General features: G+C 44.5%; 1 protein-coding gene and 1 non-coding gene across 6 annotated transcripts in view; one reads left to right on the top strand and one right to left on the bottom strand.

Annotated features, from left to right (window-relative positions):
• Positions 1–24,468, bottom strand: part of PHF20 (PHD finger protein 20) — a 134,676-nt gene extending 110,208 nt beyond the window's left edge. For 2 of the 5 annotated variants that reach the window (XM_022592531.3, XM_089896805.1), the window contains exons 1-2: positions 24,343–24,466; positions 4,122–4,237 (exon numbers count right to left, since the gene is read on the bottom strand). In XM_022592531.3, the coding sequence (XP_022448239.1) occupies positions 4,122–4,204 (83 nt within the window). In that variant the 5' untranslated portion in view covers positions 4,205–4,237; positions 24,343–24,466. Of the gene's footprint in view, positions 1–4,121; positions 4,238–20,512; positions 20,597–24,342 lie in introns of those variants that run through there. The other 3 variants (XM_089896804.1, XM_022592532.3, XM_089896806.1) reach the window with 3 other exon arrangements.
• Positions 24,469–25,933: 1,465 nt separating this feature from the next.
• On the top strand, positions 25,934–26,040 carry LOC115803420 (U6 spliceosomal RNA). Its single transcript, XR_004024153.1, has one exon. It is a non-coding gene; the product is annotated as a U6 spliceosomal RNA (small nuclear RNA).

Here is a 26,040-nt window from a genome sequence, read left to right as displayed (position 1 = left end):
CATCAAGTCAAACACACACTTAACATATGACCCAGCAATCACACCTTGATATTTATCCAAGAGAAATGAAAACTTACGTTCTCACAAAACCTGTATTCATGTTCATTCATATTCACCAAAAACTGGAAACAATTCATTTCTTCAAACAGGTAAATAGATAAACTATACATTCATACGATTTAATTCTACTCAGCAATAAAAGGAACTACTGATTCATACAAAAATATGGCTGAACCTCAAATGCACTGTAAGTGAAAGAAGCCAAACTTAAAAGGCTACATATTGCATGACTCCATTTATATGACATTCTGGAAAAGGCAAAACTATATGGACAGAGGACGGATCAGTAGGTGACGAGGGCTGGAGGCCGCAGGAGAGGTTGACTACAAATGAACACAAGTCAATTTTGTGGGGTGATAAAAATGCTACATTTTGATTATGGTGGTGCATGCATGAATGACTGTATGAGTCTGGCAAACTTCATGGAATTGTACGCTGAAAAGAGTGAATTTTACTGTTTGTAAATTATACCTCAATTTAAAAATACAAAAAAACACATGCTCCCGTCACCAACTCTACAAGTAAACCTTCATCTCTACCTATATACCCAGTTTCCCTCTTCCCCTTATAATAAATGAACTATCTGCTCCTCTCAATGGCCAATTCCTCCCACTGTGCATCACACCACAGTTCCTTCTCTCCTGTTTTCCTTGAACGCATGCCAGTCAGGGTTTTTGTCCCCACTGCTCCATTAAAACAATTCTTGTCAAGGTCATCCACAACCTTGATGTAACCAAGTCAACAGTCACTCAATCCTCATTTTATGTGACCTACCAGCATCACAAGATTGAAGTGATTACTCCCTGCTTCTATTTTTTTTTTTTTTTTTTGCGGTACGCGGGCCTCTCACTGTTGTGGCCTCTCCCGTCGCGGAGCACAGGCTCCGGACGCGCAGGCTCAGCGGCCATGGCTCACAGGCCCAGCTGCTCCGTGGCATGTGGGATCTTCCCGGACCAGGGCATGAACCCGTGTCCCCTGCCTCGGCAGGCGGACTCTCAACCACTGCACCACCAGGGAAGCCCTACTCCCTGCTTCTTGAAACACCTTTTCCACTTGTATTTTAGAGCAGGGGTTATGTCCCCCCCCCAACCCCTCCCCCGCCCCGTTACCCTCCGCAGCCTGTTAGGAACCGGGCTGCACAGCAGGAGGTGAGTGGCAGACTGGCGAGTGAAGCTTTATCTGCCGCTCCCCATTGCTCCCATTACCACCTGAACCATCGCTCCCTCCCCCACCCGGGTCTGTGGAAAAATTGTCTGCCACGAAACCGGTCCCTGGTGCCAAAAAGGTTGGGGACCGCTGCTCTAGACACCTCCATGGATTTCCTCCTGCCTCAACGGTCACTCCTTCCCAGTTTCTTTTGCTGGTTCCTCTTCATCTGCTAACATCTAGACACTGGAAGGCACCAGGGCTCAATCCTCCTTTTTATCTATATTGACTCCCTAAATCAGCACTGTCCAATGGAACCTTCTCAGTGGAAATTTTCTATGTCTCCATTCTCCAATACAGTAGCCACTAGCCACTGAGTGCTGGAAATGTGCCTAGGGTGACTAAGGAACTGAATTAATTTTATGTAAATAGCTCCTTGTGGCTAGTGGCTACTTTTTTGGACAGTGCAGCCCTAGAAAGCTCATCCAGTCTCATGGCCTTAAATCCCATATACTTACAAAAGAAACATCTGGTAAAGAACTGTTATCCAAAGTATACGAAGAACTCTTAAAACTCAACAATAAGAATAGAACCAACAAAAAAAGCAACAACCAACCAATTAAAAGATGGACAAAAGACCTTAACAGACACCTCACCAAAGAAATATACAGATGGCAAATAAGTATATGAAAATATATTCGACATATTTCAATAGAGAATCGCAAATTCAAATAACAATATACCTATTTTAATGGCCAAAACCCAAAACACTGACAACACCAAATACTGTCAAGGATGTGGAACAACATGTACTCTCATTCCTAGGTGGTAGAAATGCCAAATGGTACAGCCACTTTGAAAGACAATTTGGTAGTTTCTTGCAGAATTAAACATACTCGTACCATATGATCCAGTAATCACACTCTTTAGTATTTACCCAAATGAGTTGAAAAGTTATGTCCACATAGAAACTTGCACACAGGACCTCCCTGGTGGTTCAGTGGTTAAGAATCCACCGGCCAATGCAGGGGACACAGGTTTGAGCCCTGGTCCAGGAAGATCCCACATGCTGCGGAGCAACTAAGCCCATGCACCACAACTAATGAGCCTGCACTCTAGAGCCCACGGCCACAACTACTGAGCCCACACGCCTAGAGCCCATGCTCCACAACAAGAGAAGCCACTGCAATGAGAAGCCCACACACCGCAATGAAGAGTAGCCTCTCCGCAACTAGAGAAAGCTCACATGCAGCAATGAAGACCCAACGCAGCCAAAAATAAATAAATAAATAAGAAATTAGGATGAATATGTCATATCAATATGGGTAAATCACAAAAACATGAAATACAGGAGAGAAACAAACAATGAGACCACTTATAGGAATTTTTTTAAAATACCCAAAGTGATGCTAACTAGTATTATTTATGGATACATACAGTAAAAATGTAAAACATGGACAGAACTAACTACCGGACGCTCGTTGCCTCTAAGGAATGCAGGAGGGGAATTTGAATTGGGAAGAGTATAAAAGGTACTTCCATTATACCAGAAACGTTTTATGTCCTTTATTTTTTTAAATATAAGTAAAATAGAAGTGTTAATATTCAGTAATTCCAAGTGATAAGTACACAGATTATTTTACAGTTAGCTGTACTTTTAAACTTTTTCTATATTTTTTTTTTCCCCCAAATTTAAAAACAATTCTTTCTTTTGATTAAGCTGCCTTAAAAAAATACTGAGGGGCTTCCCTGGTGGCGCAGTGGCTGAGAGTCCGCCTGCCGATGCAGGGGACACGGGTTCGTGCCCCGGTCTGGGAAGATCCCACATGCCGCGGAACGGCTGGGCCCGTGAGCCATGGCCGCTGAGCCTGCGCGTTCCGGAGCCTGTGCTCCCTAACAGGAGAGGCCACAGCAGTGTGAGGCCCGCATACCGCAAAAAAATAAAAAATAAAAAATACTGAGGGACCAAAAAAGGGAAATAATTACAGAAATACAAACAGCCTAAAAACTAGGTGTTCAAAGTGTCTCTAATTTTTATATCAAATCTCTCAGCCCCAAAAGGCAGCAGAGACACTTTCTACCCCAGGCATTTCCCCTGCTTCCCTTCCCATCTTCTCTTTCTACACCCCAGGAGCTGGTCAGCCTATTTTGAGATAACCCTCAAGAGCACTATACTCTTCCTTATGAAAATTCACAGAAAGATTTGAGTTCTGAAACTCCCACTTTCACCTTAAGCATTAACAAATGACTAAATTCTAGGATATCCTCAACAACAACCATCACTTTACAGTTTATAAGGCCTTTTCCAACATATCCTATTATTTGATTCTCAGAAAAAAGTCTGTGAGGTCAATATTACTAGTACCCACATTTATAGAGGAAGCTGATGCTCAAAGTGGTTAATTACCAGCCAGAGGTCACAAGTCAATGACAAATTCGGGACTACAACCTCTCAGCCTCTGAATCTAATCATCCCTAAGATGTGATGACTGAGTTTCAACTGTACAACAACACATCCAGAAAACAGGACTTGTTCACAACACACAAGCTGTTCCAATCTAACCCCTTTTCTTCATTCTTCCATCCCTGATCTTTCAGACAGGCAGCCAAGAGCAAGAGAGCTGCCACTATTAATCTTCCCTTCCCTGCAGCCACTCCTGCTTCTTCTTCCCATAACTCCTTCAGATGAACAGGCAGAGAAGGGAAACAAATATAACAGGATGGTCCCCTTGACACAGGGATCCCAGCAGCAAAGACAAAGGACATTCCACAGCTCTAGACTTAAGTCTCCTTCCACCTTCCAAGAGTCAAGGAGCAGGAAAACACTACAGAAAAGCCCAGGCTACCCCTCTTTATCAGTGCTGGCAAAAGTCCTTTACTGAAGGGATTTAATTAACAGAAAAATGTAAAAGTACCAGTTTTTTAATCGGTCCCGGGCTTCCAACTGGGCTCCCACTTCAAAGCTGATTCCTCGTCTGTTAGGTGGATGCTTTGTCATTTTCAGTCATCAACGGGGGCTGCCTTTATTCTCCTGAAAAAGCCAATTAAAATTTATGAAACTTAGGCAAAGTCTGCCCAGAGTGGAGTAACACTCACTACACAGAAAAGACAAACAGGCATTATTCAAAACACAAAGCTCCAGGAAACCCTGTCAGCGCCCTCCTTTACTCCTGCCCTCATCCTAACACAGGTGTGTCCTCCACTGTTCCTCCTTCTCTATTATGCAGCATCCTGTAGTCTCTGGAACTGTAAGGAGACCCTCCCTCAACACTGTTTACCAAGAATTCACCTATAAGGGGCACCTCTCAGAACACCAAAAAAACAATCACTCTCAGAACTAAATTTAATCATTTGCTGAAGTATGCAACAAATACCTGCTGAGAGATTATTTAGGAAAACAGTCATCAAGACCAAAAGAGACACAGTTCCTGGCCTCATAAAGCCTCCAGTCTACTGGGGGAAAACAAAAATGTAGCCAGTAAACAGACAAATGACTTAACTGCAAGCTGTAACTGCTATGAATTTTAAGTGCTACAAAGGAAGCGAACAAAATCTGAATGCTGATTTCTGGCCCTACTTTTGGAAGGCTGGACAAGAAAGATCTATTTATTCATTCTTTGATCTATTTATATATTTTTTGATTTATTTATATTTCTACCCATTCTTGAGTACATTCTGACAATTTATTGATATATTTTCCCAATTCTTTATCGAGCCTTTTGGTACTGGAATTGGTGGTCATTTTCTATATGAGTAAAATTTATCTTTAGGGGCTACTGGTGGTTCTGATGGAGATGTAGCCATTCTGAGCTCTTGGGGCACTTGAGCAGGTGACCTCCATAGGGCAAGGCTAGCCCTGAGTAAATTCTCTCCCACTGAACTTTGGAACCCAACAGCCTGCACTGCCAGGGCAGTATCTGCCTCATACCAGGAGGGCAATCTTTGCAATGGATGAATGAGGAATAATCACAAAAGTGGGACCTCACGGGAATTCCCTGGCCATCCAGTTGTTAGGACTCGGAGCTTTCTTTCACTGCCCTGGGCCCGGGTTCAAACGAAGATCCTGCAAGCCGTGCAGTGTGACCAAAAAAATTAAAAATGGGAAAAAAAAAAAACACAAAACTGGGTCCTCACATCTAATGTGTAATACCATCACATTTTCTTGCAATATATTACATGAAAAACCAGGATGTAAAATTACACCCCTTTGAGCTCAAATAAAACTTCATGTGCATTAAAAAAAAAAAAAAACAGGAAGAAAAAAAAAGGTTGTAAGTGATCTTTTCCTCTTAAACAGTTTCCTAAACTTATTGTTTTCCATAATGGAAATTTTCCATAAGAAAAAATATATGTAGTGTAAAGGATGAGCTATCCATTACATTAAACAACTCATTCCGAAGGGCTGATATTGGAGAACGCACAAAGCAAATCAGACCAAGAAAGGAATGGCTGACAGTTGTAACTAAGGAATCTGAAACCTAATAAACTGAAAAGCTACGTCAAATAAGGGTATTTGGATTATATGGACCCTAGCAAAGGGAGAGTCAGAGATTTGACTGGCTATACTTCACACTCTCCAGGAAAATGAGATATGAATCTGACGTAAGTAAATCCAATCAGTAGAAGAGTCTTCACTTTGACTTAGGAGCAACACCACCTCAAATTATCTTTTTATTTTTGACTTCATGTATACCAAGTAATAGTCTCACCTCTCAGATTATATGAAAAGGTGAAGCCAGACAAGAATAAAGACAGAGTGGCACTGAAAACTCACCAGAGCAGGGCCTCCCTGGTGGCGCAGTGGTTAGGAACCCGCCTGCCAATGCAGGGGATGTGGGTTCGAACCCTGGTCCGGGAAGATCCCACATGCTGAGGAGCAACTAAGCCCATGCACCACAACTACTGAGCGCCCGTGCCACAACTACTGAAGCCCACGCAGCTAGAGCCAGTGCTTCACAACAAGAGAAGCCACCGCAATGAGAAGCCCGCGCACTGCAAAGAAGAGTAGCCCCTGCTCGCCATAACTACAGAAAAGCCTGCGTGAAGCAACGAAGACCCAGTGCAGCCAAAAATAAATAAATAAATTCTTTTTTAAATTCAAAAAAAAAACTCACCAGAGCAGCTGGTATTTATCAGACTTCATGCAGGGAGACAGCTCCCTTTTATAGATGTCATGTAATATAGTGGAATGTAACAGGATTAAGTGCTTAGCCTTTAATCCTCAGCCCCACCCTTTATTAGCTGAATGAATTTGGGTAAATTACTTAACCCCTCTGAATTTGTTTCCCCTCCCTAAAATGGGGATGGTGATAATAGTACCTATCTCCAGGCAGTGGGTGTGAAAACTAAATGAGATAATCCATTTAAGGAACACTGGTACAAAGTAAGGACTATACAGTTTGTAGCTACTAATACTTCTATTATCACAAATGAAGAAATTAGGTTTAAAGTAATTGGGCTAAGGTTCAGGTGCTAAGTGACCAGCCCCAGAACAAAAGCCCAGGTCTGCTTGATTTCTGAATTAATTCTTTTACCACACAACTTCCCTAGGATGCCTTCCATTAAAGTACAGGAGTGTGGGGACAAGGCAGTGAATGAAAATGAGCAAATTATTCTTAATGGCTCAAGAAAACCAACTCCTCCTGAGGCTGAATTGTCGAAGGTCTTCCTTATCATGAACTGAAACCTGTTTCACTGTAACTCTGACCCACTTATCTGTTTTATTTATTTATTTGTTTTATTTATTTATCTATTTATGGCTGCATTGTGCAGGGAGTGGGGGCTACTCTTCGTTGCAGTGCGTGGGCTTCTCATTGCGGTGGCTTCTTCTTCTTGTTGCAGAGCATGTTAGGCACACAGGCTTCAGTAGTTTCGGGACACAGGCTCAGTAGTTGTGGCATGCTGGCTCCAGAGCGCAGGCTCAGTAGCTGTGGTGCACAGGCTTAGTTGCTCCGCGGCATGTGGGATCTTCCCGGACCAGGGATCGAACCCGCGTCCCCTGCATTGACAGGCGGATTCTTAACCACTGTGCCACTAGGGAAGTCCCTGAGCCACTTATTTGAAGCTTCACTCTCTGTTACCACACAGTACAAGACTAAGGACTAATGTGGCTTTTATGACCCATGCCCAAATCTTCCCTCCACTCCTCTGGGGACAGCAGAGTTTGTTTTTAAATTTCACATTTATTCATTCAACACACCATTAGTGAGCACTGTCAGTAAGGCACTGTGCTGGAAATCAGGAATCAGAAATCCAACTCAGTTGCAGCTCCAGTCCACCCAGGAAGACAAACACAAATATGAGAAGAGATGAAGGAGCTCTAACAAAGGGCAAGGTGAGGGACAATCACCGCAAAGTCTCAATTTAATTTGGCAAATCTACTGAAGAATAAAAAAGAGTTCAAGACAGAAGCAGGAATTAAAAAGATTACATAAGAAGTACGTTTTTACTCCTAAATTTAGGGGGTTTTTTTAATTTTTTTAAATTTATGTTATTTATTTATTTATTTTTGGCTGCATTGGGTCTTCGTTGCTTCACATTTAGTTTTAAACACAAATTTTTCTCAAGAGGCAAGAGGGCTAAGATTCTGTAGCTTTTAACTTACCCATTCTTCAGGGCCTTAGTTTTTTTCTACCAAAAAGCTCTAGCTTCCAGAATAGGAAAAGGAAATATGTTTACTAAGGACATCCAGAAAAACTATGAGAAAAAATCTGATGCAATCTGTATTCACAAATGATTCCACTTAAAGACCTTGGCAGGACTTCAAACTACCCCTTTACATTCAAATTTCCCTACAGGGAATTCCCTGGTGGTCCAGTGGTTAGGACTCCACGCTTCCACTGCATGTGGCATGGGTTCGATCCCTGTAGGGAACTAAGATCCCGCAAGCTACGGAGCATGGCAAAAAAAAGATTTTTTTTTTTAAACAAGTTTTCCTACAATGTGAGCTCACTGCTACACAGGAGAGAGAGAGCCCAGCTTATTTCCTTAAAAACAGTATTTGCAGTCAATGCCCCTGTATCAATGACAATGAAAACTTTAAATGTACACTGTGTAACACAGTTTAAAGGGCACTTTCACAAACAACAAACGGGGAGAAAATAACTGCAACACATATGACCAATGGGCTAACTTCCTTTATTAACAAAGAGTGCATACAAACGAAGAACGAAAAAAGTTAAACAACTCACTTATGGGCAAAGCATATGGGCTTCCCTGGTGGCGCTGTGGTTAAGAATCCGCCTGCCAATGCAGGGGACATGGGTTCGATCCCTGGTCCAGGAATATCCCACATGCCATGGAGGAACTGAGCCTGTGCACCACAACTACTGAGCCTGTGCTCTAGATCCCGCAAGCCACAACTACTGAGCCCGCGTGCTACAACTACTGAAGCCTGCACACCTAGAGCCTGTGCTCCACAACAAGAGAAGCCATCACAATGAGAAGCCAGCGCACCACTACAAAGGGTAGCCCCCGCTTGCCGCAACTAGAGAAAGCCCGTGTGCAGCAACAAAGACCCAACGCAGCCAAAAATAAATAAAGAAATTTATTTATTTTTAAATGGGCAAAGTGTAAGAACTGGCAGGTTCCCAGGGAAGGGGGAGGTTTGGGGGGGGCGGGGAAAATATAAAGATCTAATAAGCATGTGATATTATATTATCCACATAACCTCACCCTAAATTAAAGGAAATGCAAATCAAAATAACAATTTTTCAATTCTCAGACTAAAAATTTCAAGGTAAAATACCCAGTGTCTTCAGGGATGAGGAAAAAACGATGCTTATACACTGTTGGTAGAAGCATAAATTGGAAAATCTTTTCTAGAGGCAACTTGGCGCTATCTACAAAAATGCAAATACCTGCAACCCAGCAGTCCCCATTGCCAGTAACTTATCCGACAGATACATCCCCCAAAGTCTGCCAAATTACCTGTAAGGATGAACAATATAGTTTCATAATTTCTGCAGCTAAAATGTCCATTAAAAAAGAGGGCTAGTTAAATGAATTATGGCCATCTATATAATGGAATGTTGTACATCTATTAAAAGGAAAAATGGCTGGGCTTCTCTGGTGGTGCAGTGGTTAAGAATCTGCCTGCCAATGCAGGGGTCACGGGTTCGAGCCCTGGTCCAGGAAGATCCCACATGCCACAGAGCAACTAGGTCCATGTGCCACAACTACTGAGCCTGCACTCTAGAGCCTGTGAGCCACAACTACTGAAACCCGTGTGCCTAGAGCCCATGCTCTGCAACAAGAGAAGCCACCACAGTAAGATGCCTGCGCACCTCAATGAAAGACTAGCCCCTGCTCGCCGCAACTAGAGAAAGCCTGCGCACAGCAACAAAGACCCAACACAGACAAAAATTAATTAATTAATTTTTTTTTTAATGGCAATCTGTAGATGCTGATATGGAGCCATCTACAAGATACACTGTGAAATAAAATAGGCATGGTGTAGAGGCCTGTGTCTGGTATTATCTCTTTAATGCAAACAGATCTATTATAGTATATGCATAAAATTATTTCTTGGAAGGAAGAAAATAACTGTTTTAAGTAGTTCCCTTAATGAAAGGAATAGAGCATGAAAATTTAACTTCTCATTCTTTACCCTTCTGTGTTGTTAGAATTTTTTAACCTTAAGAATGTACTTCTGGGGCTTCCCTGGTGGCCCAGTGGTTAAGAATCTGCCTGCCAATGCGAGGGACACGGGTTCGAGCCCTGGTCCAGGAAGATCTCACATGCCACAGAGAAACTAAGCCCGTGCGCCACAACTACTGAGCCTGCGCTCTAGAGTCCACACGCCACAACTACTGAAGCCCACACACCTAGAGCCTGTGCTCCACAACAAAAAGAAGCCACCACAATGAGAAGACTGCTCACCGCAACTAGAGAAAGCCCACGCGCAGCAACGAAGACCCAACGCAGCCATAAATAAATAAATAAAATACATTAAAAAGTAAGAATGTACTTCTTTGTTTTTACTTTAATTGTCAGCAGGGATTATCTAGTTGGTAAGATTTTAATTTTGAATTACTTCTTTATATTTTTTCATATTTTTAAAAACTAGATTATTTAAATATGTAAAAGGCCTTCATCCTTAAACTATTTTCTGGACCTACACAACTGCCAAATGATGTAGTTAGGACTAAATGTGATATTCCCATTGTACAGAAAGGAAATCGAGGTGCAGAGGGGCTAACTGCTTTCAAGGTCCTCCAAGGCAGGAGACATGTCTCCTATCACAGGTAACAGGATTTTCCCAGAGGTAGACAAACCACTTCTTGAAGGCCCTTCCTCTTTCCCTTACCAAAGTCCATGCTATGCTTATACTCATGCCTCTAGACATAAACATAGTTTGAATACAGGAAGATGAAGCAATTGCGTGCTTTTCAAATGTTGTGACAGAATTATTACACCATTATATAGCAAGCAGAAATATTTAATCTTTCAGAAAGGACAACACCTAAGCCGTGAGAAAATTGGAACACTTGAACCACTGCCTGAGGCCCTGACCATGGCCATCATTTTATACCTCAATGTGGAAAAAAGGAACAAGCTGTAAAACTGCTCCTACACTTGGAGTCAGTAATTTCAATCGGAAGGACACAGTCCAGGATAAAAAGAAATCATTTGTGAAAACGAGAAAAAAACAATAGCTCTTTACATACGATGCTGGGGAAGCTAGATATAACTTACATGTTTAATAATAAGGAAGGGACTTCCCTGGTGGCACAGTGGTTAAGAATCCACCTGCCAACGCAGGGGACACAGGTTCAATCCCTGGTCCAGGAAGATCCCACGTGCTGCGGAGCAACTAAGCCCGTGTGCCACAACTACTGAGTCTGCGCTCTAGAGCCCACGAGCCAAAACTACTGAAGCCCGCATGCCTAAAGCCAGTGCTCCACAACAACAGTAGCTACGGCAATGAGAAGCCCGCGCACTACAATGAAGAGTAGCCCCCACTCGCCGCAACTAAAGAAAGCCCGCGCGCAGCAACAAAGACTCAACGCAACCAAAAAATAAATAAAATTTTTAAAAATATTAAAAATAGGGGCTTCCCTGGTGGCACAGTGGTTGGGAGTCTTCCTGCCAATGCAGGGGACGCGGGTTCGTGCCCCAGTCCGGGAGGATCCCACATGCCGCGGAGCGGCGGGGCCCGTGAGCCGTGGCTGCTGGGCCTGCGCGTCCGGAGCCTGTGCTCCACGACGGGAGAGGCCGCAACAGTGAGGGGCCTGTGTACTGCCAAATAATAATAATAATAGTAAGAGAATATTTAAATAAAACCTAATGTAGTAGGACTACACTTTAAGCTCCATTAGGGAAAGGAATGACTGACACTCAACAGATGCCTAATAAATGAAATAAAGAATGTTTACTCATTCTTTATTTATGATGATGTGAACCAACCTTACAAAAGGAGAGTAGAACAAGACCTACGTAAGAAACACTGACAATAGTAATAATAACTAATTCTACAAATGTTAAGTCATGTAATCCTTACAACCACCACAGAGATAAGTACTATTATTAATCCTCATTGTAAAGATAAAACAGAGAGGAACAGAGAAAAGTGAGGGACACCCTAGGACACTCATATAGAAAGGGGCTAAGCCAGGATTTGAATCTAGGCCCTGCAGCTCCAGATTCTTAACCACTACCACACATTAGTCTATGAGCTACATCTTTGGATTCTCTTTCTTAACTCATCAAATGAGGATTAATGGCCCCTATCTCGGGTGCTAAAAGGAAAAGATTTGCAGAACTTCTGTAGCGGTCCAGAGGTTAAGACCGTGCTTCCACTGCAGGGAGTGTGGGTTCGATTCCTGGTCAGGGAACTAAGATCCCACAAGCTGCGCAGCGTAGACAAAAAAAAAAAAAAAAGAAAGAAAGATTTGCAAAACCCCTATATGTCTAGCACAAAGTAGGTACTCAAAACACGGGAGCAGGGCTTCCCTGGTGGCGCAGTGGTTGAGAATCTGCTTGCCAATGCAGGGGACACAGGTTCGAGCCCTGGTCTGGGAAGATCCCACATGCCACGGAGCAACTAGGCCTGTGAGCCACAACTGCTGAGCCTGCGCATCTAGAGCCTGTGCTCCGCAACAAGAGAGGCCACGATAGTGAGAGGCCCGTGCACCGCGATGAAGAGTGGCCCCCGCTTGCCACAACTAGAGAAAGCCCTCGCACAGAAACGAAGGCCCAACACAGCAAAAATAAATTAATTAATTAATAAACTCCTACCCCCAACATCTTCTTTAAAAAAAAAAAAAATGGGAGCAGAATTTTCTGAATTCATAATGCATTTATATTTAATGTTGTACTGACACGGACTCTGGATTTTATTTTGGGAGAGGTTTAAGAGTACTGTAGCCATGGTAACTGGAGGTCCTGTCTCAGCAACTGCATTGTACTCGGGGACAGGTACTGAGGGCTCAAAGTAGCAAAGAATTTGTGATAGGTGGGCATGGAACAAGAGCTTTCAATGAGTCGGCTCTAGACCGGGTTAAGGGAAAATAAACTCTAGAAAGAATATCAACCACCAGAAACTACAGAACAGGCTTTACAATAATCTAATAGTGCTTACACCAGGCTTGAAATTCAACCTCCATTAAAGGGTGATGGTGCCTTTCAAACCGAGGGACACTGCAAGTGAAAGACCAGCTTAAATCTTTATGCCTCAGGCTTCCCTGGTGGCACAGTGGTTAAAAATCCTCCTGCCAATGCAGGGGACAGGGGTTCAAGCCCTGGTCCGGGAAGATCCCACATGCCGCGGAGCAACTAAGCCCGTGCGCCACGACTACTAAGCCTGCGCTATAGAGCCCACGAGCCACAACTACTGAGCCCACGAGCCACAACTACTGAAGCCCATGTGCCTAGAGACCATGCTCCACAACAAAAGAAGCCACCGCAATGAGAAGCCTGCACACCGTAACCAAGAGTACTCCGGGCTCTCTGCAACTAGAGAAATCCCGTGAAGACCCAATGCAGCCATAAATAAATACACAAACAAATAAATAAATAAACCTACCTTTAAAATAAATAAATAAATGACAAGGAGATAGATAGATAACCTACCTTTAAAATAAATAAATGACAAGGAGACAACCATGTGAAGATCCAGAGGAAGAGAATTCTAGGTAGAGGGGAAGTCCTAGAGGCAAGGTGCCTCAGGAAGGAATGAGCTCCCCTCCCCTCACAGCCCTGAGCCTAGAAGGTGGAGATGCTCCCTGCAGCCCTCACCACTGTTACAGAAAAGCATAAACAATATCAGCAGGTCCAGTGACACCTATGTCTCACAGGACGAAGCTTCCAAGGGGACTCTGCCAAAGTTCTGTCTTGGAGGAAGGCCAGGGAGTACTTAGGGATGGGAGCAGACAGGTTTCAGACTCAGATTCTGGCGAACCCTGGCTCCACTCAATGCTGGCTAAGTGAAGATGAGAAAAATCACTGAGCCTCCCTCTGTTTGCCCATCTATAAAAGCAGATTAATAACCCCTACGTCCTGGGATTCTGAGGATAAGCGAGCTAACGGATGTCAAGTGCTTGGCACAGTACACACTAAATATTCAATACTGGTGATAAAATGGCTGTGTGATAGTAGTAGCACTAGCAAAAAGGACATCAGACACAAAGGATTACAGTCAATATTATTATGCAATATTAACAAACAGTATCCAATACAAAGAACATAAAAGAGCACATCTTTAGTCCTAGGGAAGTGACAAGTTGGTTCAAGTAGGAGCAAGGGCCCCTCCATCACTATCCTCTCCTCAACAGCACAGAAAGAAGACTGGGTCTAAAGCCAACCATTACCACTCCTTCAGGCCCTTGCCCAAGTCACACTAAAGAGCTGAATTAGCCTCTTTCACTTGAGAGGGTAAGGAAGGAAACAACGGGAAGAGGGGAGGAAAGTAAGGAGGCAGGAAGAAAGAAAAAGGCCCCACCAAAAAATTCCCTTACCCTCTTCCCAGATACTTGAAATACTTTCTCTAAGAGCCAACCTTTTCCTTCCACAATTAAAATTCAGACAGACAGCAAACACAGGTTCATTCCGAATTACTGAGAATAAATTAAGTCAGTGGATCTTCCCAGAAACAATGGAAAGGGCCGAGTGCCCAGGCTTGACTCCAGAATATATTTGCTAAATGACCTTTGGCACATTACTCAACTTCACTGAGCTAATCATCTTATCCTCACAAGTTCCTTCTCCTTTTCTCCCCATCACAGTTTAAGACTCCAAGGCTGGCCAATGTGCCAAGCTAGAAACATGGGCATGACCCTTGCATCTCACTCTCAGTCACCATTTTGTCACACCTACTTCTAGGTTTCTCCCATTGCCCAGTGGTTGCCCAGTTCAAGTCCCCATCAGTTCTAATCCGATGACTGCAACAACTCTCAATGGAGCTCAAAACCTCCAGCCACACCCTCCCCAGATCCAAATCAATATTGTCTTACAAACTGACTTCTGAGTGCTTATTTTATGACATACAGTATTCTGAGTGCTTTACATATACATCGTCTCATTTAGCATCTACCTCATAGGTTTGTAATGAGGATTACTATTATTCCTGTTTCAGAGGTGCAAAAACTAAGGTTCAAAAAGTAAGCTGCCCAAATGACAAAGCTACCAAGTATTGGGACAAGGAGCTGAACCCAGGTAATCTTACTAGCCAACTACTGCACTGTGGCTACTCTTCATCAATGCTGCTACAGCAATATTTCTAAAGCACAAATCTGATCGTAAGACTCCTCTGTTTAAAACACTTCAGGTTATATGTCAATTATATCTTTAATGAAGAAAAAAAAAGCTCAGTAGTTCCCCTACAGAACAGACTTCAAACTACTAGTGCAGCATCAAGGCCATCAGTGAGCTAGCCATTATGACCAAACCAAACCGGGGGTTGTTAGAAACGGGAGATTACAAGGAGAGGAGCGAACAAGCTCAGCAGAGGGCCAGCGGCATATGGTGGTTATGAGCCAGAACTTCGAAATGGGACTGCCTGGGTTTGGACCCCAGCTCCACCATTTTCCAGATAACCTTGCACAAGTCATTTCCTTTCTGAGGCTCAGGCTCCTTATCTGTAAAATGGGGATAGTACCAGTACCTATTTCATACCTTCATACAGGTGCTGTGAAGATAAAAATTACTTAGCAGAGCCTAGCACACAATAAGCTCTCATGCCGCCCACACACCAAGACTCCTTGCAGTGCTGCTTCCTCTGCCTGGTCCTTCAGACTGGGCTCAGCCATCAGCACCTCGCCAAGGGCGCTGGGCCAGGGCCCACTCCATTATTCGCCCATGGCAGCCTTGCCTGCCATCTGGACCACAACCCAGCACCCTACATTGAAATTGCCTGTTTCTGAGCCTATCTCTCCTCAGGCATTTAACTCCTCATACGCATCCCCAGCAACTAACAAGCAGCGCCCTTACTTGGCAGTCAGATGCTTGTTAAATGAGATAACCTCAGCTTCCTCATTGCCAAAAAAGGAAGAAAGATAGGAAAGAGACCTGTATCACCCACCTTAAGGGATGTAGGGATTCAAGGAGACAATCATATGGAGGCTCTTTGAAAAGTGCTATCCACAGGTAAATGTAGGAACTGTTATCACTCCATGGGGGAAGGGGGAGGAAGGCAAAGCACAGGGAACGAGGCCCCTGAAGTCTAAGAAAAGCTGTGCTCGGTTTTCAGTCACAGGGAGGGCTCCAGTCTATAAATGGTGGAAGGCAGCTCTGGAGCGGGTTTGTGTGGGTTCCTCTTAGGGAAGGGAACCTTTTTTTAAATATACCTGACTAAACTGTTCTTACAGGATTCCTTAATTGAGGCATCACTATATTACAAAGGAAAACAATTTGGAGATAGAGTCAATACCCCATGGGACCTCCAAAGACATTTTCCTAAATTACAACTGATTCACTGCCCATGGGGTTTAAAGATAAAAAGAAATTATTTAAGTCAATTAATTACCTTATTCTTTAAGTATTAACTTTTGTTCCTGGTCTTTATTATTAACACCAGAAAGTGGCTAACTTTTACTGAGTTTTCACCACAGGCTAAATCCTTGACAAATATTTCATTCCCAACAATGCAGAGAAGTTGGCAGTATTATCCCATTTTACAGAGGAGGGAAAGGAGGCTTAGAGCAAATAACTTGCCAATGGTCACCTGGCTAGGAGGAAGAGCTAGGATTTGAGAAGCAGGACCTCCTCCAAAACCCACTCTATTTATACTGCGTTTAAAAGTAAGGCCTTTGAGGCAATTCCCTGGCAGTCCAGTGATTAGGGGGCCCCGGGTTTGATCCCTGGTCCGGAAACTAAGATCCCACAAGACGTAGCCAAAAAAATTAGAAAATTGAAAAAAATAAGGCCTTTGAACAACAAGGTCCTACTGTATAGCACAGAGAACTATATTCAGTATTCTATGATAAACCATAATGGAAAAGAATATTAAAAAAAGAATATACATATATATGTATAAATGAATCACTGCTGTACAGCAGAAATTAACACAACATTGTAAATCAACTATACTTCAATTATAAAAAACCACAATTAACATAGGGGATTTTACAAACATTTTGTAAGAGGAATAAAACAAAATAATGGTAACATATACTCAACTCTTCACAGTTCACCAAGTTTTAATAATCTTCTAAATTAGATTTTCTTATTCCCATTTTATAGATTAGGAAATGGAGAGAAAAGGGTAACATTTACTGATACTTACAATGATAGATGTGAGGTAGTTATGATGATACTTGAGAAAGAAAACAGAGGTCCAGATATGTTAGAAACTTGCCATGCTGGAAGTCTGCCTCCAATGTCTGTGCTACAGGGAGGGTCCCAAGACATTTGAGCCCCATGCCCAAGTGACATGTAGCCCCAACAGAGTGGCAGATGCTAGAATGCAAACGCGGGCATTCTGCCTGCAAATTCTGATCCTTCACCACCACATACCACGCAGCCTGGACATGAAAGGTGGCCTCTTAAACTATCTTGCCTTTCTGAATTGCAGATGTATAATTCTCATATAGATCACAGTATGACCGACATCCTACTCATCAAAGCACTTTGGACAGCATTCACCACTCAATGAGACTTAGAGACTGTCAAGCAGACCAAACCAGCCACGCACCGGGGCCTCAAGAAGGGGAGAAATGGGCTTCCCTGATGGCACAGTGGTTGAGAGTCCGCCTGCTGATGCAGAGGACGCGGGTTCGTGCCCCGGTCCGGGAATATCCCACATGCCACGGAGCGGCTGGGCCCGTGAGCCATGGCCGCTGAGCCTGCGCGTCCGGAGCCTGTGCTCCGCAACGGGAGAGGTCACAACAGCGAGAGGTCCGCATACCAAAAAAAAAAAAAGAAGGGGAGAAATGCAGCCTCAGCTGGGAGAGTTTGGCTTTTACAATTAAGAGATGTTTACATGCTCAGGAACAGAATCTGAGATGAGGTGGCAAGGCCACCTCTTCTCCCAACAGTGCCTCAGTCCTGCGTTCCAGGCTGCCACCTGTTTGATATTGTAACTAATGTGACTTATTCAAACCTTGAGGGAGAAAAGTAAGGCAGCTGTAGAGAGGAGGATGTAAGGGCACCAGGCTTGCAGGCAAAGCAACCTGGGTCATTAGCCAAATGACCTTGGACAAATAAATTACTTAATCTCAGTTTTCCTGTCTATTAGATGAAGATAATGGATAAATTGTAAAGATTCAATAAGACCTAATAGAGTGCTCCAAACAATGCTAACTAAAATGCCCACATTTCCAGGCTAGGGTTCCACAACCTATAAATCCCAGCACCTGCATAAGCAAGGAAGGCACGTCAATCCACCTAGCCATGTGCCTTTTCCACAGGAAAAAGAGACCTCTTGAAAATCAGGTCTCTACTAGGACAAGATGAGACCTCTTACATCATCTAAGATGCCTAGGAGTCAGTCTTTAAAATCTTAGGATTATGCTCCTGACAAGGGAAAAGCTCTTATCAAATAAAACCATCATTTAAAATCCTTTCCCAGGTCCCTCCTCTTCTTCCTTCCCCTAAGTCCACTGATTCAGGAACCACCTCCCTTTCATACAACTGCCCTATTTATGTTTGGTGACTCATACCCAGCTGCTAAAATTTTACGGGATTTCTAAAAGCTCACCTCTCCCATTATTTGGCCAAAGAAAGCAAAGGACAGTTGATACCTAGCACAAGATCTAGTAAAGTTGTCACAGCATTATTACAAATCAAGGTTTCAGTTTTCAACAGGTTACCCCAAAGTTAATCAATAACCTGTAAAGGTCAGTTGCTAAGATGAATTAAGACAGGGACAGCATCCTCCCTCTCCAAACTTACAATCTAACCAAGGAGGCTCTGACTAAACACACATTTTGGTTTAAAGTATGTTTATCAAAAAAAAAAAAAAAAGACAAAAAAAAGGTTTATCAAGAAACATGTAAACATCCCATCACTTCCTAGAAAATGAGGAAGGGGGATTCGGTTATATACATCTTTGATCCCTGATTTCCAGGCAACATCAGCAGCTGCCCTTGAGAATAATCAGGTGCTCTCAAAGAACTGTTAGCTTTACTCACTGATGAAGTTATTTAAAATTTAAATTTCTTATCATTGTCCTTAGCAACTTCTTGTCAGGTTTTGTGGCTGAGTGTGTTCCTAGAAGGAAGAGCATTTAGAAATAATTTTTAAATGAAGTTTGGGGACTTCCCTGGTGGCACAGTGGTTAAGAATCCGCCTGCCAATGCAGGGGACATGGGTTCGATCCCTGGTCCGGGAAGATCCCACATGCTGCAGAGCAACTGGGCCCATGCGCCACAACTACTGAGCCCGCGCTCTAGAGCCTGCGAGCCACAACTACTGAAGCCCACGTGCCTAGAGCCTGTGCTCTGCAGCAAGAGAAGCCACCGCAATAAGAAGCACACACACCACAGGGAAGAGTAGCCCCCGCTCGCCACAACTAGAGAAAGCCCACGCGCAGCAACAAAGACCCAATGCAGCCAAAAATAAATAAATAAAATAAATAAATTTGTTTTAAAAAAATGAAGTTTGAACTTAGGAAACGCTTTCAAATCTGATAGGGTGTTTAAGCACCTTTAAAATCCAGGATGGGGCTTCCCTGGTGGCGCAGTGGTTGAGGGTCCGCCTGCCGATGCAGGGGACGTGGGTTCGTGCCCCGGTCCGGGAGGATCCCGCGTGCTGCGGAGCAGCTGGGCCCGTGAGCCATGGCCGCTGGGCCTGTGCGTCCGGAGCGTGTGCTCCGCAATGGGAGAGGCCACAACGGTGAGAGGCCCATGTACCGCAAAAAAAAAAAAAAAAAAAAAAAAAAATCCAGGGTGAAGAACCAGCTAGCTGATTTCCTTGAGACCTTGAGACAAGATGGCTAAAAGCATTACATTCATTTTCCCCAAACTCCAGCAAAAGGCAAACTACCTGTTTCATTTTTAAATTTAATTCTACCTACTCTGCTAATTCAAAACAAAAAAGAAAGCTGGGGTGAGGAGGAGGGAAAAACATTTTTAAAATACACATCAGATAAGGGAACTTGCAAATAAACAAAATTGCATGTCAACTACAGACTCCCTCTTACTGATTCAGAGAAGTAGCTAATGTTGAATGGAGAATTCAAGGAGGACTTCTTTGAGAAGCTTAGACAGTTTTGAATGAAATAAAGCATGGAAATGGCAGAGGACACGGAGGCAGAAGAATGCTGAAGCTGGGTGTGAAGACAAGGTGGCTGCCTCGGCTAGAAAAGAGGCAGTGGCAGAAGTGACTCGGACATGGAAATGATTGGCAGCATGCCCAAAAGAGCACGTGAAGGAAATCAGATCTGCTACAAGCTCCCACAGACACTGGGTTTCTAAGCAAGGCACGAACAAAGGCTCAGAGCAGGGTAGACCTTGGAGATAATCAGCCCCTCACTTTACAAATGGGGAGAATGAGGTCCAGTAGTATTAAGTAACTTGCCTGAGGTCTCACAGTGAGTGGAAGAGCTGGGACTAGTGCCAAATCCAGATCAAATCCGTTACTGAAGAGGATCTATCTGACACTCATGTGAGGGATGGGGGGAAGGGAGAGGACCAGGACACAAAATAGTCTAGTCATTCAGGTTTGTCCTGATTAGGGCCCAGAATAGGATCATGCTGGGAAAAGTCCACGACAGGTGATATAGCCAGGGAAATAGGTACAGATGACCTAAGACACTTAGAAAGGAAAAACCCACTAAGACTTAAAAATAGATGTGGATATAAAAGGAGAGAGCGCATCATAAGCCATGATTCCCACCAAAGAATAATGTCATATTCCCACCAGCATTCACCTTTGTGAAGCTCCATACAGAGACAAGTTAGTAGCTTCCATTCAGGGTCCAGGCACCTGCATCTCCCAGGCCCATTTCCAGGACCTAGAAAATCAAGAAGGACTCCTTGGAAATTCCAATACCTGTGACCCTGTTGACTTGGAGTATCTCAGAATCACTACCCATGGTAGGGTAATAGATGAGGAACCAGAGAGGCAAGCTGGCTGATTACTACATAGGAGTTACTAGAATGATTTTATGTCAAGAGTTATGTTTACCTTCAATCAAGAAATAGTTAAGCATTTATTTATTTATTTATTACATAAATTTGTTTATTTATTTGTTTTTGGCTGTGTTGGGTCTTCAGTGCTGCGCACAGGCTTTCTCTAGTTGCAGCAAGCGGGGGCTACTTTTCGTTGCAGTGCACAGGCTTCTCATTGCAGTGGCTTCTCCTGATGCAGGGAACGGGCTCTAGGCACGCAGGCTTCAGTAGTTGTGGCGTGTGGGCTCAGTAGTTGTGGCACGCAGGCTCAGTAGTTGTGGCACGCAGGCTTAGTTGCTCCGCGGCATGTGGGATCTTCCCAGACCAGGGCTCGAACCCATGTCCCCTGCATTGGCAGGCGGATTCTTAACCATTGCGCCACCAGGGAAGTCCCAAGAAATAGTTAAGCATTTAAATTTGACAAAATACATAGGAATCAAACTCCTGGAGAAGTTCCAGCCGTGATTTTAAAAGTTTAATGCTAGAATAACTACAAATGAATATAAATAGTAGTCCTCCAAAGGGGACTTGTACAAACTCTAAGGAGTGCGTGTCTAGATAAAGAGAGAATGGAAAATAATGCCCCAGCTTAAAGCTAACCACCACCTTCCTATTTTCAAAGAGAAATCTTTAACTTTGTGCACAGAACCTAACTACTCAAAGTTTAGTTCAGTAATATTAACACCACCTGGGAATTAGAAAAGACTATACTCAGGCCCCACCCTAAACCTACTGGATTAGAATCAGCATTTTAGCAAGACACTCCCCACCCCAGGTGATTTATTTGCACATTCAAGTTTGAGCAGCACTGGTGCAGAATACTTTAAGGGTGGACTATATATATAGCACTACACAGAGTACCAAACAGGCAAATAAGAGACCAAGTACCTGTTCACTTTCTGTATACCATATTTTATTAGGTACTGCTCAGACAGACCTCCAACGCTTTTTAATGAATTTGGTACTATTAATGACCACATGATATAAATGTGGGATCCATTTCACTTCCTGAAATAACACAGTTCTAGCATTTTCATGCACATGAAATTTAAAACAGCTTAGTTGTTCTGAAAATACAATAATGATTCATTTTATTCAAGTTCCAACACTGAGTTCAGAGCACTTCACCACAAGCCCCATTAATTCCTACAGGTTCCTAGGAGTATCATTAAATCCCCCAGCATCCCTAAGAAGCAGGTGCTTGGCAAACATCCAATCTTCAAATGAGATTCAGAAGGACGTGGTCCTGAAAATGCAGTATTTTTCTGCCTTGTCCTGCCAGGGTAGCTTCTCGGGCTCAAACTCTCTCCCGCACTGAGGCCTCATACAGCTGCACACTCAAGTACTTCCCGAAAGGGAGAAAGGTCAGAGGTGTCATTATCCCATAAGCACTTGAGATTCCAGCTGTGGAGAAATTAATCTGGTTCGTTCCCGCTGAGAAGCCCTGAGTAAGATCTGGAAAGACAGAGGGAAATACAAAAGAAAGAACCTACTGAGAGGCTCTTAGGAGAGGAGAGGTCTCAGACATTTGCAGATTTTAAGGAGGGGGTTGGGGGCAAGGCTTGGCAGATAAGTGAGAGGATTACGGGGAGAGGTAAATCCATCTCCCACTTCTCCCCCAGAAACAACAACAAAAAAAGAGTGACCAAGAGATTCCTCCAAATGACCTCCTTTCTTGATAAAAGGAAGGAAAAAAGCCAATGTAGGGAGGAAGCGTATGAGTTGGAAGCAAGACTAAAGAATCTCTTGAGGGTTTTTTGGTTTTGTTTTTTTTCCAACGAAGGGAAATAAAGCAAAGGAGAAAACAGTACCCATCTAACCAGAATCTTATAGGAAGCAAACCACCAGGAGGATTAAGAGCTCTGTGAATAACCAAAGAAATGCAAGGGGATTCCTTTCCAGTTTAAATCCAGCGCTGGGGAGTCAAGCAGCCCTGGACTTGAAGCCACTTCCAGAGCAAGGGGAGGAAAAGGGAAAATCTTTACAGCCACCAATAAGCAGAGCAGTGTCCAAAGAAAGAAAGAAACCAGAAAAATGCCCAGGGATAGGGCAAGCCAAGAGAAAAGAGCTCCTGTTAGCAGAAAAGTAAAAGATAAAGTAGACGCATGGGAGACAACATGCAGGCATCCCCTTTAGGATGGGCGGGGAGATCCTCCCCTAGGGGGAGGGGACTTCAGGAGGTAAGACTAGGAAGTGTGCACAGAAAAAAGGCCCCAGAAGCAGAGAAAGTGTGGTGCTGAAGATATTTATTCACCAGAGGAAGGAAGAGGAAATAGGTGCACTGCCCTGACAGGGAGAGCACCTAAAGGGAAAAGGGGTTCCAAAGAGGGAAGGAAGCTGAGGAAAGAAAATATCTTGAATGGCAAAAAAGCTCAAGAACCTTGGACCATCGTATGGAAATGAACAAACTCAGAAAAAAGGTGCGCCGTCCGAGATTTAACAAGCACCAGGAAGGTTGCTGCACCCTGAGAATTGTGTAACCAAAAGTAGTGCATGCTGTACATCTGGAGGGCACAGGAAACAAATACACTTTCAGATATGAAAAGTCTCCCCCAGGAAATAAGGTGGTCGGACTTAGAGAACTCATGAAAAACGGTGCAACCGCAAGAATAGAATGACTGGAAAAAGTAGTGAATTTCCTTGTGTAAATACAAATATGTATCCTAAAATTTCAGGATTTGGATCTCATTTTCGGTAGACTCTGGAAATGAGGTGCACTCCCAGATTTTGAAAGAGCAGGGAAAGGAAGCGGCCCCTAAATTTAAGAAATTCTGGAAAGCACGTTGCCAGATTTGGGGCCTGGAAAAGGGAATTCTTCCTCGATTTTGTGCGAATATAAGTACCCCAAAAACTTTGGTCATTGGACCCCAGATTTAAGACTCGCTAATGGGAAGAACCCCAAAATTTGAAAGCGGATGTTTACTCAGACTGGAGGCTCGAAAAGGTAGTGTCCTCCCAGTTTTGGGGGTCGTGGGTCAAGGGATACATCCTTAGTTGGGCAGGCTTTGGAAATTTAGATAACGTCCCAGGGTTGGAGCTTAAGAAACGGGGTGCACCGACCACATTTTCTAAAAACTATAGAGAAAGGGGACACTCCCATAGTCTGGCGCTTGAGAAAGGCGTGTGCTCCCCAGAATAGGATAAAAGAGTCAGTAAAAGAAAACGCGTTCCCAAAGCACAAGGCAACTGCAGGGGCTGCTTGTGGAGCTCTCGAGGGCCACACAGCTCAGGCTCCGGCCCTAGCGCTTACACCCCACCCCCAACACGGCCCATTCCGCGCCCCGGGCCCCGCACCCCGCGGCCCAGCCCCCTCGGGAGTCGCTGATTGGCCGCAGCCACCGTCACTCCTGCGGACAGCCCTAGGGATTGGGCGCCGCCCGCACGCCCGCCACGCTCTCAGCAGCGGTCCCCGGGCCTCCCTCCCGGCTGGGCGAGCCGGGCCAGGCGGGGAGCGGGGCCGGGTAGGAGACCGGAGCAGCGGTGGCGTCCGTCACCGATTCCGCCAGCACGGCGCGCGCGCGACGCGGGCCCGGCCCGACCCTGCCCCAGCCAGCCAGCTTCACCTCGCCGCGCCTTGCCGCGACCTCACCTCACTGCCCCGCTCCGGCTGCTCCGCTCCGGGTCCAACCGACTGAAGGACTCTGCGTGCTGCGCACCACGTGACCCCGGGGACGCGCCCAGCGTATCCCCCGCCCCCCACACACACGCACCATCGACTCCACCGAGTGACGCAGCGCCTCAGCTGCCCCGCCCTCGGCCCCGCCCCACCCGATCACCGTGGCGACGGCTCGGGCGGGACACGCCCACTGCCCTGACGCGCGGGAACAGGCCTTCTCCCGGGTCCGGAGCACGAAGTCCCCTCTCACTCGTATGCACTTTGATCACACGAAGGCCAGGACTGGACACTATCCATCACCTGTTAATTTTGCCTCCCGAATGCATCTCGAAGCCTCCTACTTCTTTGTATCCTGCTGCCAGCACTCCAGTCTAGTCCACCATCACCTCTCTCCTAGATGATGGTTGTCCTCTCCACCCAATTACTCTTTCCTCTTCCAATCCATTCACACTCAGACAGCGGGAGCTTTTCAAAACGCAACTATATTCACAGCCATCCCCTGCTCAAAGCCCGTTGCCCGCTGTTCTTCAGATTAAGATCTAAATCTTCACTGTGTGCCAGGTTCTTCAGACTCTGTACCTAACTTTCCTCTCTCACATTGGCACGCATTCAGCTCCCCCACATTCTCAGTTCTCAGCATCTTTCAAGTCCTCAAACAAGCCAGGTTCCTTTCCGCCTCAGGGCCTTTGCACTCATTTCCCCCCCCCCCCCACTCCGCTTCACTTCATTAGCTCCTAGGAAGGGATTCCAATTGCTGGTGTGGAGAGGAGCAGTGTTCTGCCTCAGGGGACCAGGTCGGAGTTGCAGCCACCCCCCAAGGGTCTGAGATGTTTTCCCAGTGGGACTTGGGAAGTTCCAAAGAGGAATGCAAAACAGGGCAGCTAGACTGCACTTTTTAAATGTAAATGTAATCATGTCACTGCCCTGCTTAGAACAACCAATCTCTCCATCACATCCTCCACCCTTGCTATTTCTCTGGCTACATTGACTTGCTATCATTTCTATGGTTCTATCCAAGCTCTATCCAGGCACTGGGCCATTGACTAGGCTGTTGCTTTTTACAAAACTAACCCTTTAACAGCTTTCAGTTTGTCATCTCCTCGGTGAGGTCCTCTTTGACTACATTAGCTAGAAAGTGCTCCCCTTGATCTCCTGGCTCATACAGGGAAATTGCTCTCTACCTTATCACTGTTCATTTTCATCAGAGCACTTAACATAGTTTGTAATTATTTAATTTGTTTGTTCTCTTGGTTTTATTTGTCTTTTTCCCCAAAATTAGAGTTAGGAACTATCTTGTATCTACTGAACTGTCAGAACCTGACAAATAGTAGATGCTCATTATGTATCTGTGGAAGGAATGAAAGGAAAGAGAATATTTGAGGGGAAAAATGATAATTGAAAATAACGAGTAGATTCTTCTTTAATGACCTGGCTCCATAGGAGTGGTCTTTTCAAATCTGGACTGGAGGCTGAAGAGAGGATTTCCTGAGCTGATGTAGTCAGGGCAGAGGGCAGTGCTTACTTAGGGAGAGCTTCTAGGAAACCAGGGACAAAAGGTTCAGCTGTACACACTTTGACAACACATATACAAAAGTTGTAACCATACAGAGAAGTTTAGTGTGGCCCCTGCCCAAGGATAACATGCAAATTAGTGAAGTGTTCCCTTTTTTT

This window comes from Delphinapterus leucas, chromosome 15 (assembly GCF_059928025.1).
Source record: "Delphinapterus leucas isolate spDelLeu-1000000601 "Yukka" chromosome 15, BTC_Dleu_Yukka2, whole genome shotgun sequence".
NCBI classification, from domain to species: Eukaryota; Metazoa; Chordata; class Mammalia; order Artiodactyla; family Monodontidae; genus Delphinapterus; species Delphinapterus leucas.
The sequence above is the reverse complement of the archived record's forward strand: the minus strand, read 5'-3'. Positions and strand labels throughout refer to the sequence as shown.